Below are 14,713 nucleotides of genomic sequence, written 5' to 3' on the forward strand. Positions count from 1 at the left end.
TGGCTGAGCGCATCAGGGCTGTTAGAGCTGGCCTGTCTCCTAAGCACCCTCCCCGCCCACCCCCCCACACACATAGTTGGGGGTGGGAAAAGCAATAGGTCCTCTATATGTTTTTCCAGTGATCAGAACCACAGGTAAACTTGAAAGTTCTTTGTGTGGTGTGAGAACCATGCAATAACCACAGAAATAGCAACCCTTGAGAATATCCATAAGCTTGTGAGATACTGTACTTAGGGTGCAAACCTTTTAGGATACAAGAGAGAAAAATCTGAGTTGGGAGAAGGGAGCTGCAATTCAAATACAGTTCTCCTTTTGTCAGTGAGAAAGAAAAATCCTCTGGGAAGATGCCTACCTATATGTCTTCCTGTTTTTGCAATCCAGAAACTTTCTGGGGCCATGGTGGGGGTGGAGGGCAGGGGAATAAACTAAGAGCAGTTATACTGGAAAGAGCTTCGAAGATGACTCTGCCGAGGACTCCTATCCTCACTTCAAGGCCAAGTGTGGTTTGGGCTGGTCTAAGGGGAGACTGGGATTTCTGCCCCGGTGCGTGGGGCCCACAGTGGTGCCACCCTTGTCTGGGCATGTCCACCGTGTTGCAGCTGCTTGGCGTCATCTGATCCCGGCAAGGTACACTTCCAGATTACATGACCTGGTTTTATCTCAACGAACACTGACAATAATGGGCAGTGTCTTAAAAAGCTTCTTACAAAGAAAAAGATTCCCGTTCATATGTGTATCTAGTTCACAGCAGTTTAAGGAGAGTACAAACAATGAATAACGGCACAAGTGAACAAGCAAAGGATGGGGCCGACGCCTTTCCTCCTCCAGGGAGGATCTCTTCATCAGCCAGAGTACAAGGGGAAACCACCACTCACTAGATCTGGAGAGATCTGATGTGGAGGCCAAAAAGTCAGAAACTACTAAGACTGCTTGGCATATGGATTAATCCACTGTTGCTGACAAATGATGAGCCTTGCCTAAGGCTATATTATGCCTTAAGAAAAGAGGTAAACAAAACCATCACAATGCAGTATCTTAAAACGAATCATCTGGAAGCTGAAGACAGATCTACAAGTTTTCCAAATACTGGAAGTTATGGTGGTCCTTTACCAGCTGTCACTAAATTCATGATAAGTGTTTAGAGCCTGTATGTGCACACAGGCACACTTCATTTTATTGCACTTTGCTTTACTGCTTCACAGATACTGAGTTTTTTTTACAAATTGAAAGTCCATGGCAACCCTGTGTTGTCAGATGATACTTAGCATGTTTTAGCAATAAAGTATTTTTAATTAAGGTATGTACTGTTTTTAAGACACCTAGCAGAGCACAGTACAGTGTAAGCATAACTTTGATTAGCGCTGGGAAACCAAAACGTTTGCGTGACTCTCTTTATTGTGACATTTGCTCTATTGTGGTGACCTGGAACCAAACCCACAGTATCTCTGAGGTCTGCGTGTACATGTATATAAATAATACACATGCATATAGTTTATAAACTCATGTAATTCAGTAATTTTGTCTGTATAAGCATATGTAATTCATGAACACATAAGTTCATATGTATTATTTAGTCATATGAGTATCTGTATATAATTCATCATTTACATGTAAATTCATCAATAAACAAATTCCTATATAATTGATAAATAAACAGTCCCATACTAGGGGGGAGTCCTCAAAAGCTGTACTGATACGAGAGCATGGACAGAAAAGTGCAGAGACCACTGCTCCGGAGAGGATGAAATTGAACATTTTTACTCAGGACCCATAGGGTGTAAGAAATAACTGAAGACACTACAGCCTGGTTTATACGACACACACACACACTGCTGTACCCCTGAGTTCCGGCAGTTTACCTTATAGAAATGCCGCACCAGGTGGACACTTTCTTCTCGGGCTCCCTGTTAAAAGAGAGGGAGGGTGAGGGGGCAGGTCTCACCGAGGCGAGTGAGTGGGGTAAATCACAAATTCTAAAGTGTGAGTCTATATAAGACAGATGCTGGGCTAATAATCTTAATCTATAAAGTGGTTCTTCGTAAGGGGGTGGGGGAGAAGGAGCTCAAAATAAAAATGGGCAAAGGACAGACGATTCAATGTAATGACATGGAAAGTTGTTGATACACAGTTACATGAGAGAAACGGGTTCTACAATATGGCCTTGATGACTCTGTTTTTATAAAAAGAAAAATTGTAAACGTGTGTGTGAGTATGTGTGGTATCTGGAAAGACACACACCGAAGTGTCAACTATCATTACCTTTTACCTCTCTGTAGTTTCTAAACTTTCTAAAATAAACATGGAAAATAAGAGGGAAGACAATGAAAGCTATTTAAAACAATGAATGAACATAGTAGCACGATAAACCATAAATAAATGTGTATCTGTACACGTATAAAACTTTCATAATATAAAAAGAAAAAAATCCCAGCGACAAATACAGAGCCAAATACAAGAAAACTACTAAAACTCACTATTAAGTGGGCTTCTCGGGCCCATCTCAATGGAAGGGCAGGTCTGTGGGAGCAAGTGGGTAGAGGGGGCGGCAGGGGTCTGGGGCCCAGCTTCCTCCCAGTGGTGCTGCGGACCAGGCTGCGGTCTGGATGCAGCAGCTTCCGTCGACCTCCTCCTACCCTCCCCCGGGGCACGGGCGCAGGAGGAAGGGGGCCTCACCTCCAGGCAGGCCAGGTGTACGTCCTTTATGATACAGCCCGTGCTGGTCACGACTTGCTGCTTTAGGAGCAGGCAGCTCAGCTCCAGCGTCGCCAGCCGGATCTTGCCATCTGCAGAGCACACTGGGGTCAGCCGCGCGTACCCCGGGCTGCACGCCCTCACAGGCAGTCTCTTGCCTTCCTGACTTGGAGGTCAGCTGACAGGTCCCCCGACATCCAGCAGGGGTACAGAGGGAACCCCCATGTGCCAACCTCCTTCCCAATCAATTACAATTGAATGTTCTCATCAAAACCGCCTGTACCAAATGCTACCCAAAGTCCCCTTATGGTGGGAGGGGAGGCAGGAAAAATGCGTAACTACTTATTATTGAAGGCCTAGAAAGTGGCCATCTGCGGTCACTTTGCTTGTCCAGCATTCCTTCCCTTTCTTCAGGGACGAGCACCCCTAGTTTCCCTTGGAGAGCCACCAGCCCTGCTCTCGGTCATGTGATTTGGGTGGAGCTGGTCCTGCTTCCCCTGTCCCAGGGGTGGGCACATCCCCCAGGCTGGTCAGGGCCATCCAGCCCCCTGGTCACAGTGACTGGGTAGGGGGCGAGCAAGGGAGCCAGTCACAGCCAGTAAGGCTCAGTTCCACAACTTGCTGTAATCACCGGGCTTGAGACCCTCTCCTCGTGCTGGGCTGTGGAGAGGACAGGGACAGCGGTGGGGCCCTGATGGCCTGAGCACTATAGTCCGCAGTGGCCACCTCACCAGTGTGTTCTACAAACTGAGCCCTGAGTCCTCCCTTCCACCAGGCTGCCCAGCGTCTCTGCTACAGCAAGTCTAGAGCCCGACAGAGACTTGGACAGAGACAGGTGGCGGGAGCTGCAGGCAGTCATCTGGCCAAGGCAGAAGGCCACAGAGCCCAAAGACAGGCTTGAAAACATTGTTTGAGCCCCGGATTCAGCTGTGCCTCAAGCCAGCGCCCAACAGACTTGAAGTCACACAAGCCAACAGTCTTGTTTGTTTGTATTGTCTCAGCGAGTCTCAGTTGGGTTTCTGTCAACTGCAACCAAGTTCTGACAACAAAGCCTGCTGTCCTGCTGTGAGCCAAGCATGGTCTGGGTGTTTAGAGACGTTCCCTCAAGGAGTCTCTCTGAAACCCCACTGCAATGGGTGCTCTAAAGGCTGAGGTTTAGAAAAGTGAAGTGGCTTGTCCCAAGCCTCACCCTGGGCTGTGGCGCATTCCAGGTGCCCCGAATGCCAAAACCCACATCTGGCATCGTCCCTAGAAAGCACCCGTGACCGCCTGACTGAAGGGCATTCTGCTCTTAGCAAACTCCCCCTGAGTCTTTAATCTCATTTCTGGGGAAAGGCCTCCACGTGGAAGGAGGGGCCAGGAGAGGGGGTTGTTTCTAGGCCACATCTCCGAGGTCTTGGAAACAACAGGGACCAGGATGGACCACTGGGGAAAAACTCAAGACAGACACACCGCTGCACACCTCCCTGGTTGGCCTTTAATGCTGCGCACGCGTGTGTGTGCGTGCGTGTGTGTTAGGGCGGGGGTGGGGGTAGGGCGGCAAACAGGTGAGAAGAGGGAATCTGTTTGCCCAAAGATGAACTGGTTACATACGAGCAAAACCAGGCCTTCCTATGCACGACACAACCCCAGGGGCCACCCGGGCAGAGGTTGGTTAGCCTCAGCTCGGCCGTTCTGCCTGGCCTAGCCCCACCACCACTTCTGCACCGCGGCCCAGGCCTGGCAGCGCCCACCCGCCCTCCTCCAAGCTGAGGAGTTCTCTGGAGCACAGTCTCACTCCCGCCTGCCCCTCCGCGGAGCCGCACTGTGGGCCAGGTCAGAAACGCCCCTCCCGCTGCCTCCAGGCAAGCAGATGGTGACTTTCCACCAAGACCCTTCTTCCTTTGCAAGTTCCTGCCAAGCTGCTGACTATTCCTCCTGCTGGCCCATCTCTCCAGGGGAACAGAGGGAGCAGCAAACTCCTGAGGCCTCATCGAAACTTCGAGATTGTCCCTCTGAGCTGCCCCAACCTCTTCTCTTCAGAAATACACCATCCTCAGGGGGCCTGCTGATCCTCCCCACCGTGGACGCTCCTCCCCAGCACCCAGGCCACGCTCCACCTTCCCCATCACCGAGGCACGGTCCGGGGCCACCCTCCTCAGGAACATGCTCCGCCTCCCCCAACTAGACCTCCCGTGGAAACTGACTCCACCGAGTGCCCCTTGGTCCTGAGCCACCCACATCTTTCTTGCCACCCCGGACACCCTCCTCCTGGCCCTCCCCCTCCCACGTGGGGCCTGGCCCAGGCTCTGGAGCTGGCTCCCCTTCTATATCACCTCCAGAGACCGGTAGTGGCCCAGAGCTCAGTCCTAGACACACCTCTCTCCTCTCCTGTGACTTTAAAAACCGTCTGTGAGCCCCACAGTGTTAGTTCTGGCCCTGACACCACACTGAGGTCTAGATTCCACAGACTCCCAGCCATGGCTCCTGGAGGACAGGATCCACGTCTGTCCCCTACTTCCTGTACCCTCATCCGTCGCATTCAGAGGCTGGCATGCAGGAGGCACTCAATAAACATTTGTTGAGTTTACTGATACCCTTTAGGACCTGGACCCGGTTCTCCAAGCCCCTGCACTCACTCCGCAGCAGTCACACTGTGCTTCTGGCCACCCCCTCCTCCACCTTTGATTCTGAGGTCCTTATCTGCAGTCATAACTTCTCCTGGGCCTGACTGGGGCCCACCCCCTGGACTGCTCCTGATCACTCAGCCCAGCGGTTCTCTCTCTACCAGGCTGCATCTCCGTTCGGCCCTTCCCTGCGCACTCACTCACGCCCTGATGGCCTCTCTCCCTGCCTTGCAATTAGGGTTTCTCAGCCTCAGCACCATTGACACTTGGGGCCAGATAATCCTTTGCTGTGGGGGCCTGTCCTGTGCACTGTAGGATGTTTAACAGCATCCTGGCCTCTGCTTACCAGATGCCAGTAGCAACCCCTCCCCAAGTTGTGACAACCAAAAATGTCCCTGGACATTGCCAGATGTCCCCTGGGGACAAAGCTGCCCCCAGTTGAGAACCACTGTGCTAGTTCATTCCACTTGCTCTTTCTAGCCCCTACTGTGGCTGCAGGTTGGTGCTGGCCAAGACCTCAGAACTAGGCTGACACGTGCCAGACACCGGGCACGTCTTGTATTATCAACCTTCCCCCTCACTCATACTCTCAGCCTAGTTCATGCTCAAATGTGGCCCTGGGCCACCCCAAGAGGAGGGTTGCAGACACAGGCAAAACTGACCAAAGCAGGGTTGAGTATGGAAGGAGAAGAAAGAGAGGGTCTGGCACAAACACCATGGGGGAAGGAAAGAGGAGGAGACCCCGAGACGAAGACACAGCTGGACGGGAGGGGTCCGGGTGGCCCAGGACACGGGGGTATGTGGCAGGGGAATGGCTGAGGTCTGCCTGGATTCCCAGCAGGGCCAGATCTAGAAGCCAGGGCTCCTGGTGCCAGTGTGGGGCCTGGTCCCCATAACTCCACCACCCCTGGGAACCGCCTGCACGCCTGGGCACCTGGCTGGGCTGCGTTGTTCATGATCCTGATGAGTCTTTCAGTCAGCAGGTGGTTGTAGGTCGCCTTCTCGGCCGCAGTGGGCACCGGCAGCTGGATCCGCTCGAGTTTCTCAGGATCCATGCCTGGAATGGAGAGAAGGGGCCGGATGTAAGCACAGCTGCCATCCCGAGTGCCCTCCGTGTGCTGAAAGGCCCCTTCGAGCGGGTCTTCCTCAACCTCGGCCGTCCACGGTCTGTCTTCGTGGTTCCTGCCATGACCGGGTGCTGCCTGTACTATGACTCACCTCAGAGTTTTCTGTAACTGGAACTTAAGTAAATATATTAAAACATGTATTTTCTTTTTTTTTTGGCCACGCCGCTCAGCTTGTGGGACCTTAGTTCCCCAGCCTGGGATTGAACCCAGGCCCTTGGCAGTGAAAGCGCCGAGTCCTAACCACTGGACCACCAGGGAATTCCCTAAAACATACATTTTCTAACACTACTTGCAAATGGGAAATCAGCATGGCTGCAATACCAACAGCAACAAAGTTTTTACGTTTCAGCCGAAGACTGTTGACTCACTGTGGCCCGAGGCCTGCTCTGAGTTAGAAAGGGCGACTGTGGCCCGAGGCCTGCTCTGAGTTAGAAAGGGCGATCAGGTACGTGAAAGGTACAGAGGTCACACTAGCCCGACTGTGACATGCTCCTGGGCGCAGTCAGAGGAGCGGGAAGGGGGTGGGAAAAGGAGAAACTCTCGCACTGTGGGCTTTGCTGCCGTTTCGGGGCTGGTCTGCGCACCCCCCGAAGGCACCCCTGTGTGAGACCCGTCCCACAGTGGGGGAAACAGACCACACAGAAAGGTAGCTACAGTCGTGCCCACCAATCGCATCTCCAGCTCTTAACACCAAACTGGAGAGCTGGGCCCCCGCGTGGGAAGCACAGAGGCGGCAGCCCCGTGCCCGGCTCACAGAAAGGCCCAAGGGCGGATCTACGGGTTGGTTAAGGGGCAGAGGAATCACTTTTCCTCCAGGGAAATCTAACAGCATTTCAAAGACAAAGATGAGACGGGGGTGGGGTGGGAGACAGGGAGGGGGTGGGGGCTTGGGAAAGGAGAGAGGGCGCACTCAGAGTCTAAGTGAACCGAGCATCACTTTTCCTAAAGCAGGACCTGGGGGCCAGGGCGACAGGACGACCCCGCTGGGGTCACTTTGCCAGGCCAGGTGTGGGACGGGCAGTGCTCCAAATCCCTCTCCTCTCGCCGAGCCCAGCTCTGGAAAACTAGGCTTGCAGAAAAGCTCGCAGAAACAAACATTTCACTTGCTCCACGCCTGGGGAGCTGGAAGGATTGTTTGTGCCTGAAGCACGTCTTTTCCTGTTATTCTACAAAAGGGGGGATGGTGGCACTTCTGGGAACTCTTGAAATACGGCCCCTTGAGTACTAGATGATGCTTCATTTAGAACCCTGACAAAATACTGGAGGATAGCAGTGAGGAGCTGATTGTCTGGATTCTAAGTAACTCCCACACTCACACGTTGACGTAATAAAGCATAACAATATATCTTGCGCTACTGAACTCCTTCCAACTCCGAACCGGAGGCTAAGTCATGCCAAGGAGATGACACGGGTGGAGGCGGCCCGAGGGCTGGAGGTAAGCAGGTCCCCCTCTCACACCGCACCGATGTGGCTTCATCAAAAAATTTGATTGTGATGAAAATTTGATTTGTGGCTTCTGTATCTCGTTTTGATGCTAAATGTCTAACTCTGAAGCATTCTGGTTTATTGAATGGCAAGAAGGACATCAACTGAATCTTTCTAGCATTTGCTTTTTTCCAGAAATGTCAACACCGTGTGAATCTCTCTCTACCCTTTCGTTCTTGGCCCTCTGGGAACTGTCAGTCAGCGGTTCTGGGGAAAACAATGGCTCCCCGGCCTGCCCGGCACATCACCCACTTCCATGACCCCCAACCCGTCATCCCACTTCAACGAAGATGGAGCCAGCTTTTGGCTACCCCGGGAACGCAGTGGCAGCCGTTAGGGCCTGGGAGGCAGACTCGGACCAGCTCTTGAATTTCCATGGCGAGTTCCCTTTTTTGTCTCTTGCCTATTATTGCCCTGACTCCCTTAGAATTTGTCAAAAATGAGGAAATCTGTGGCAAAATCTTCTCTCAACAGGAAGAAAAACCTGCCAAGGTTATCCTGACCTTCCTCGGCTGGCAGCTCCACCCTCTGTGAAGTGGGGGAACCAGGGGGACTGAAAAACCTCAAGACTTCACAGGACCAGATTCCAATGCAACCTCTTCCTTTAGTGAGGAACTTAAGGCCCAGAGATGTTAAGTCACGTCCCCAAGGTCACAGACCACATTAGAGGCACAGTTAGAACTAGGTTGATTCCGGAAATGGACAGGATCCAGCTGGGGAGGGGGTGGCACCCCCTGTGTGGTGAGCTGACCACAGCAACAGTTTGAGAGGGGCCTGCCCTCTGGTCTGACAAAAGCTACTGCCGCCCTGCAAGGCCTCCTCGTGCCCTTGGGCTCGTTCTCTCCCAGGGTTCTTGCTGCACTGTGGCCGCGATGGAAGGGGAAAGGGCCAGGTGCCAGGTGCTGGAGGAATTTTGTTTTGATACTTACCTCTTGGACTCTCAGCCTCCTTACATGTTCAATGGGAATAATTACAGAAACTGCCCGTCCCAGGGCTGCTGTCAGGACGCAGTAAGAAGCAGCACTCGGTCACGTACGATAGTTACCTGCCGTTACCTTGCACTGATGGGAATTTTTACTTTGAACGTGGCTTAATGTAGTTCTATATCAGCTGTGTTATAAGAGGAAAGAAAGAATGAAAGAACAAAAGGACAGAAAGGAAAACAAGCTAACCAAAGCTAACATCAAGCTATTCTAGAAGGCCCAAAGAAGGCACGCTGAACTGTGTGTGGGGAGTGCAGGGGACAAGCAGATAGGTTGGATTCTGAAGGATGAGCTACTCAGGGACGACCAGGACTTGCCAGGCCAAGGGGCAGGGCAGGGAGTATGGCAGAGCTCGGGGAGAGTGGGGTCGGGGCTTTGGGTGGAAGTGATGAGGCAGAAGCTAGGGGAGGGACAGACATGGCTTGGACGCCAGTACCCCTGGAGGGCAGCTAGCAGGTGACATGACCTGGTTGTCATGGCCAACTCTAGAGCAGCCTCCATCCCCCTGGCCACTCAAGGTGATCTCCCCGCTTCCAGCACTTTCCCAAAACAGACTCCATGTTGCAACACATCCTATGTGCAGTAGCTTTTACCACCAGCCAAGGGGAGGCAGAGAGCAGGGTCCATTCCACACAACACATGGCAAAACTTTGTAAAGAACCCCTCTGGGCATCTCCGCTCTTTCCCCAAAGTTCCTGCTCGGCCAGGTGCCTCATTCCCTCCCCGTCTCTCTCTTTTTCCTACCACGGTCTCTAAGACATTCTTCTGGGTCCAAACAAAACAGTGGCTGACAGCTGTGAATGAACAAGGTCAGTGTGACAATATGACAATGATATGCATGTGAAAGGGAAATGGTACATGTGCAGGTGGACGGATGGACAGGCAGACAGACAGACATAGACAGACAGACAGACAGACAGACACACACACACACACACACACACAGAGGTTTCCAGTTACTGAGAAGCAGGTTTTGTTGCAAACCCGATCGAGTTCCTTCGCCAGCCATTTCCCTCTGACTGAAATAAACACTGTACATGATATACTGTCCTATTTGCTTCAACCCCCTAAGTGCTGAGTGACAAATTCCAGAGAAACCCAGATGCACTTCACATGGCCTGGGAAGCCGTGCTCGCACGTCCAGATTCCAGCAGACCCCATGCTTCCTCATTTCCTCCCCACCGGGGTCAGATCCCGCTCTACCCCGGTGAGTCAGAACGGGTCTCCCTTGTCATCACTCCCACCCTACAAGCACCGGCCTGGGACTGGCGGGGCCCAAACTCCCAACTAACTAATTCAAAGAATCCCAAATAGAAGGGAAGGGTGTGGCTCCGTGATGTCAGTAACCAGCTCCTAAGCTTCCCCTCTGGGTTCTAGATTCTTCCTCCTTAGTGGAAACCCCCATTCAAGACAAGGGTAGAACAGACCCAGACCAAAGCTACATAAAAAGTAGACAGACAAACCTGCATAAAGAGACCACAATAGTGCCAGGTAAAAATAATGGTCAAAAATTTTTTTTCTTGGACTTCCCTGGTGGTGCAGTGGTTAAGAATCCTCCTGCCAATGCAGGGGACATGGGTTTGAGCCCTGGTCCGGGAAGATCCCACATTCCGTGGAGCAATTAAGCCTGTGTGCCACAACTACTGAGCCTGCGCTCTAGGGCCTGTGAGCCACAACTACTGAGTCCATGTGCCACAAGAACTGAAGCCCACGTGCCTAGAGCCCATGCTCCACAACAAGAAGCCCGCACACTGCAGCGAAGAGTGGCCCCCGCTCACCGCAACTAGAGAAAGCCTGCACGCAGCAACGAAGACCCAATGCAGCCAAAAATAAATAAATAAATTAAAAAAATTTTTTTTCTTTCTTTCGGTCTCCTTGGCTGGAGTCACACAAGCATTGCCAGCTTTGGAAGACTATAGACCAACTATTTCGAAAGCTAACCAGATGTTGGGCCAATTTCCAATGTACTTCCAGTTCTGATTATGTGTCAGTCGAGATCCAAAATGATATTTTGCCAACTCTCCGCACGGCAAAAGCCTCCCTTTATCCTGTTACCTTTCAACCTTTCCCATACCTCTCATCCATGTTCCAGTAACTTCTCAGCAAAACAAAAAAAGCAAAAAGCCCAAGATTCCTCTTGGGTAAACAATGATAATTGGAGGGGGCAGGGAGTAGAAGGGGTAGTGGGTAGAGCAGGGGAACCTTTAGGAAGACAAAGCTGCAAAACTCACCCCCCTTCCCCTTCCCCTGGGCCAGGGCCCTGCAGACTTGACAAAGGAGAGAGGGCTGCATCTGCTATTACAGATATGAACCAGCCTTCATCACGGGGCCCAACTGAATCACAGCGAGAGCCTTCCTCCAACCAGTCAACCCTTTCCACTGTGCGATATTCACTTCGGTGCAGCATCTAATCTATTATGATTTACTGGAAGGCCTGAGCTAACATTTGGTTTTTATTAACATTGCTTTTATGTTAAAATTGTCTTATGATGGAAAATCTATCGGAAAGAGACCATTTCATTAGGGGCCCTGCTTAGAGGGCACGGATCTGGAAAAGAGAGGCTGAAGGTTAAGTGCAGCTAACTGCCTGCTGCCTAACCAAAACAGCAACCACCCACCCACCCACCGCCACCGCCAGCACCACCACCAAACGGCCCCCACCAAATGCAGACCTGTACTCGCAGGCCATACTGGAGCATAAACCAAGAGGCAGCTCGCCCTGCTAGGCAGTTTCCCCTGGCGGTACCCCAGGCACCTGGGCCTCAGGGTGCTGAACTTGAACTCTCCAGCTTCCTCTCCAAACCTGCTTCATAGCCCACACTCGCTGGTTCTGGAAATGGCACCACCAGTCACACAGTGGCAGGAGGCAGGGCCCTGGGCATCACACAGACTCCTCCCGTGGTGCCCCCTCCCACCCAAATCAAGCAGAAGTCTCCGCCCCCGGCCCCACTCCTGCCCTTGTCTCCCTGTTTTCGTAAATGGACACACACAGCTGCCCCAGCGTCCCTTTCACTCACCCCCCACATCCAGTCCATCAGCTCATCCTGGCTGTAGCTCCAAAATGTATCGTAAAACTTTCCAATTTTTCTCCATCTCCGTGGCCAATGCGCCATAATTCATTCTACATTATCCCTGCCTGGACTACTGCAACAGCTTCCTCACAAGCCGCCCAGCTTTCCCCTTTGCAACTCACCCCCCCACCCCCATTAACCTACTTTCCATCCAGCAGCCAGAGTAATCTTCCAAAAATTTCCATCTGACCATGTCACTCTTCTACTTAAAAATCCTTCAGGTGTTTCCCACTGCACCTGGAATAAAACCTAAATTCCTTTTTGCAGCCTTCAAGGCCCTTCACGATCTGGTCCCTGCCCACCTGGTCAGCCTCACCTTGACCTGCTTTCTGCTCCTCAAACCTGTAAGGTCTTTTGCACCTCAGGGCCTTTGCACAGGCTATTCCCTTTACCTGGAGCACTCCTGCCTCAGATCTTTGCAGAGCCGACTCTTTCCCATTCTTCAGGCCTCAGCTCTGATGTCTATTCCTCAGAGAAGCCTTCCCTGACCACCCAAGCTAGTGACCCCGGCACCACCACCCCTGGCTTCCTCCACAATCACAGGTCACACCCATCACGCTGCCTTCTCCTCCACCACTGTCGCCTTGCTCCCTCCGCAGCAGCCACACTCGCCACCAGGAAAATCTCTGTTTGGTTCACCGCTGTGTTCTCAATATTAACCACAGTGCCTGGCACCTAAGAAGGGCTTCAGAAATATTTGTCAGAAGGGTGAATGAATAAATAAATGAAAAGCATTAGCAGGAAGTGGAAGAAGGAATTAAATTCCCTCGAATACAGAGTCCCACTCTTTTAGGAAGAAAGAGAGGTGGGCTCCCCAGCAGGACCTCGGCAGGGTCGTCTCTCTGGCCACATCATGGACGAAGGAACGTGGTGTGCCAGCCACCACTTCTCCACTCCCCAGCACACGGCGGGGCTCCTGGAAGGAAGCCTGCTCAGAAAGCCAGCCCCCCATAAGACGAAGTGTTCACCCACGTGCCCCCTGGCCCTCTGGAGCTGGGCATCCCCACACCCGCCAACAGCACCCTCCCTGCGGAGGCCCCGAGCACCGAGCACCGGCTGCCAGGAAGAGAGCAGCGCGGGGGAGTTGCCACACGGCTGAGAGGCAATCAGTCAGCAAGCTTTGGCTGAGCACTGACCGGGTGTCAGGCGCCGACCTGAGTACTGCAGGAGGCCGTTGAGAGCGACGCGGTCTCTGCCTTCAGAGGCCCAGCGGTCCAGAGTAGGAGAGAAAACCCGCAGAGCAAAAGCATAAAAAAGTGCCATGGGAACTTCATGGAAATTAAAAGCGTCTGCTTTTCCAAAGGTATTGTTAAGAAAATGAAAAGGCCAGCCACAGACTGGGAGGAAATCTTTGCAAAACACATCTGATAAAGGACTTGTATATAGAATATAAAGAACTCTCAAAACTCAACAATAAGAAAATGGACAATCCATTAAAACATGGGCAAAGGAAATGAGAAGATGGCAGACTAAGCACTTAAAAAGCTGTTCAACGTCATTAGTCATTAGGGAAATGCAAATTAAAATCACAATAAGACACCACTATATACCCACTAAAATGACTAAAATAAAAAAGGTGGTCGCGCCACCCACTGGTGAGGGTGTCAGAACACCAGAACCCTCGTGCACTGGTGGTGGGATGTAAGAGCATGCGTTCGCTTTGGAAGATAGTTTGGCAGTTTCTTAAGAACAAACACACACACACCTATCATATGATTCAGTCATCCATTCCTCAGCATTTGTCCAGGAAAAATGGAAATACATGTCCATACAAAGACTTACATACAAGTGTTCACGGCAGCTTTGTTTGTAATGGTCAAAAGCTGGAAACAACCCAAACGTCCGTTCACAGATGAATGCGTAAACAAATTGTGGTACATTCACACATGGAATACTAATCAAACATAAGAAGAAAGGAACCACAGATACACACAGCAACATGGACAAATCTCAAAATAATTATGCAGACTGAAAGAAGCCATACAAAAAAAGAGTATTTATCGCATGATTTTATTTACATAAAAGTCTAGAAAGTGCAAAGCAAGCTATAGTGACAGGGAGCAGTTCAGAGTTGCCTAGGGAGAGGGGTGGGAGAAGAGAGGGACGGAGGGGTGACAAAGGGCAGGAGAAAACTTTTGGAGTGATGGATACGTACACTGACTTGACTGTGGTGATAGTTTCATGGGTGTATAAATGTGTCAAAACTTATCAAATTGTACACTTTAAATACGTGCAGTCCACTGTTTATCAATTATACCTTGATAAAACTTTCTTTTTTAAATGCTACAGCTTCCAGCTAAGAAAGGCAAACCATCTAAAACAATGGTTATGAGACACTGGACAAGACAACAGGCAGCATAGGAGGGTGATCCTGAGAGAGAAGAAACTAAGGCAGTGTGCCCAGTGATTGCTCCAGGCCACCGTCTGGGAAGTTTCCAGGCCTCACCACAGACTGAGAAAACCCAAACAAAGCTCACGGTCTCTCTGAGGTGAGAAGGCAGAGTCTGCAGTTCAGAGAGGCCAAGTGGCTGGAACTGACACGAGACAGTAGCAGAGACGGGGGAGCTGCACAGATCGGCAAGGGGGTTCCTTCTTAGGCCCCCGCTAAGCTCTGCCCTGTGCATGCAGGGGAGGAAAGGGAAAGGCCTGCTGGGAGGAGGCAGGTGGAACAACCCCAGGAGCTCACACGGGGCTGAGAAGAGGCCAGCATGGAAGGACTACCTAATCATGGCTCATCGAGTAGAGCCCTT

At 51.5% G+C, this 14,713-nt stretch overlaps 1 protein-coding gene across 4 annotated transcripts in view; it reads right to left on the minus strand.

Moving 5' to 3' along the window:
- CLEC16A (C-type lectin domain containing 16A) overlaps positions 1-14,713 on the minus strand; it is a 209,506-nt gene that overhangs the window by 116,483 nt on the left and 78,310 nt on the right. For all 4 annotated transcript variants that reach the window (XR_014017681.1, XM_081257432.1, XM_081257433.1 and 1 more), the window contains exons 13-15: positions 6,232-6,354; positions 2,674-2,783; positions 1,860-1,904 (exon numbers count right to left, since the gene is read on the minus strand). Coding sequence is in view for 3 of the 4 variants with exons in the window: in XM_081257432.1 (XP_081113558.1) it covers positions 1,860-1,904; positions 2,674-2,783; positions 6,232-6,354 (278 nt within the window). In the remaining variant the exon portion in view is untranslated. The remainder of the gene's footprint in view (positions 1-1,859; positions 1,905-2,673; positions 2,784-6,231; positions 6,355-14,713) is intronic.

The sequence above is a fragment of the Mesoplodon bidens genome (genome assembly GCF_964165515.1).
Source record: "Mesoplodon bidens genome assembly, chromosome: 15".
Classification (NCBI taxonomy): Eukaryota; Metazoa; Chordata; class Mammalia; order Artiodactyla; family Ziphiidae; genus Mesoplodon; species Mesoplodon bidens.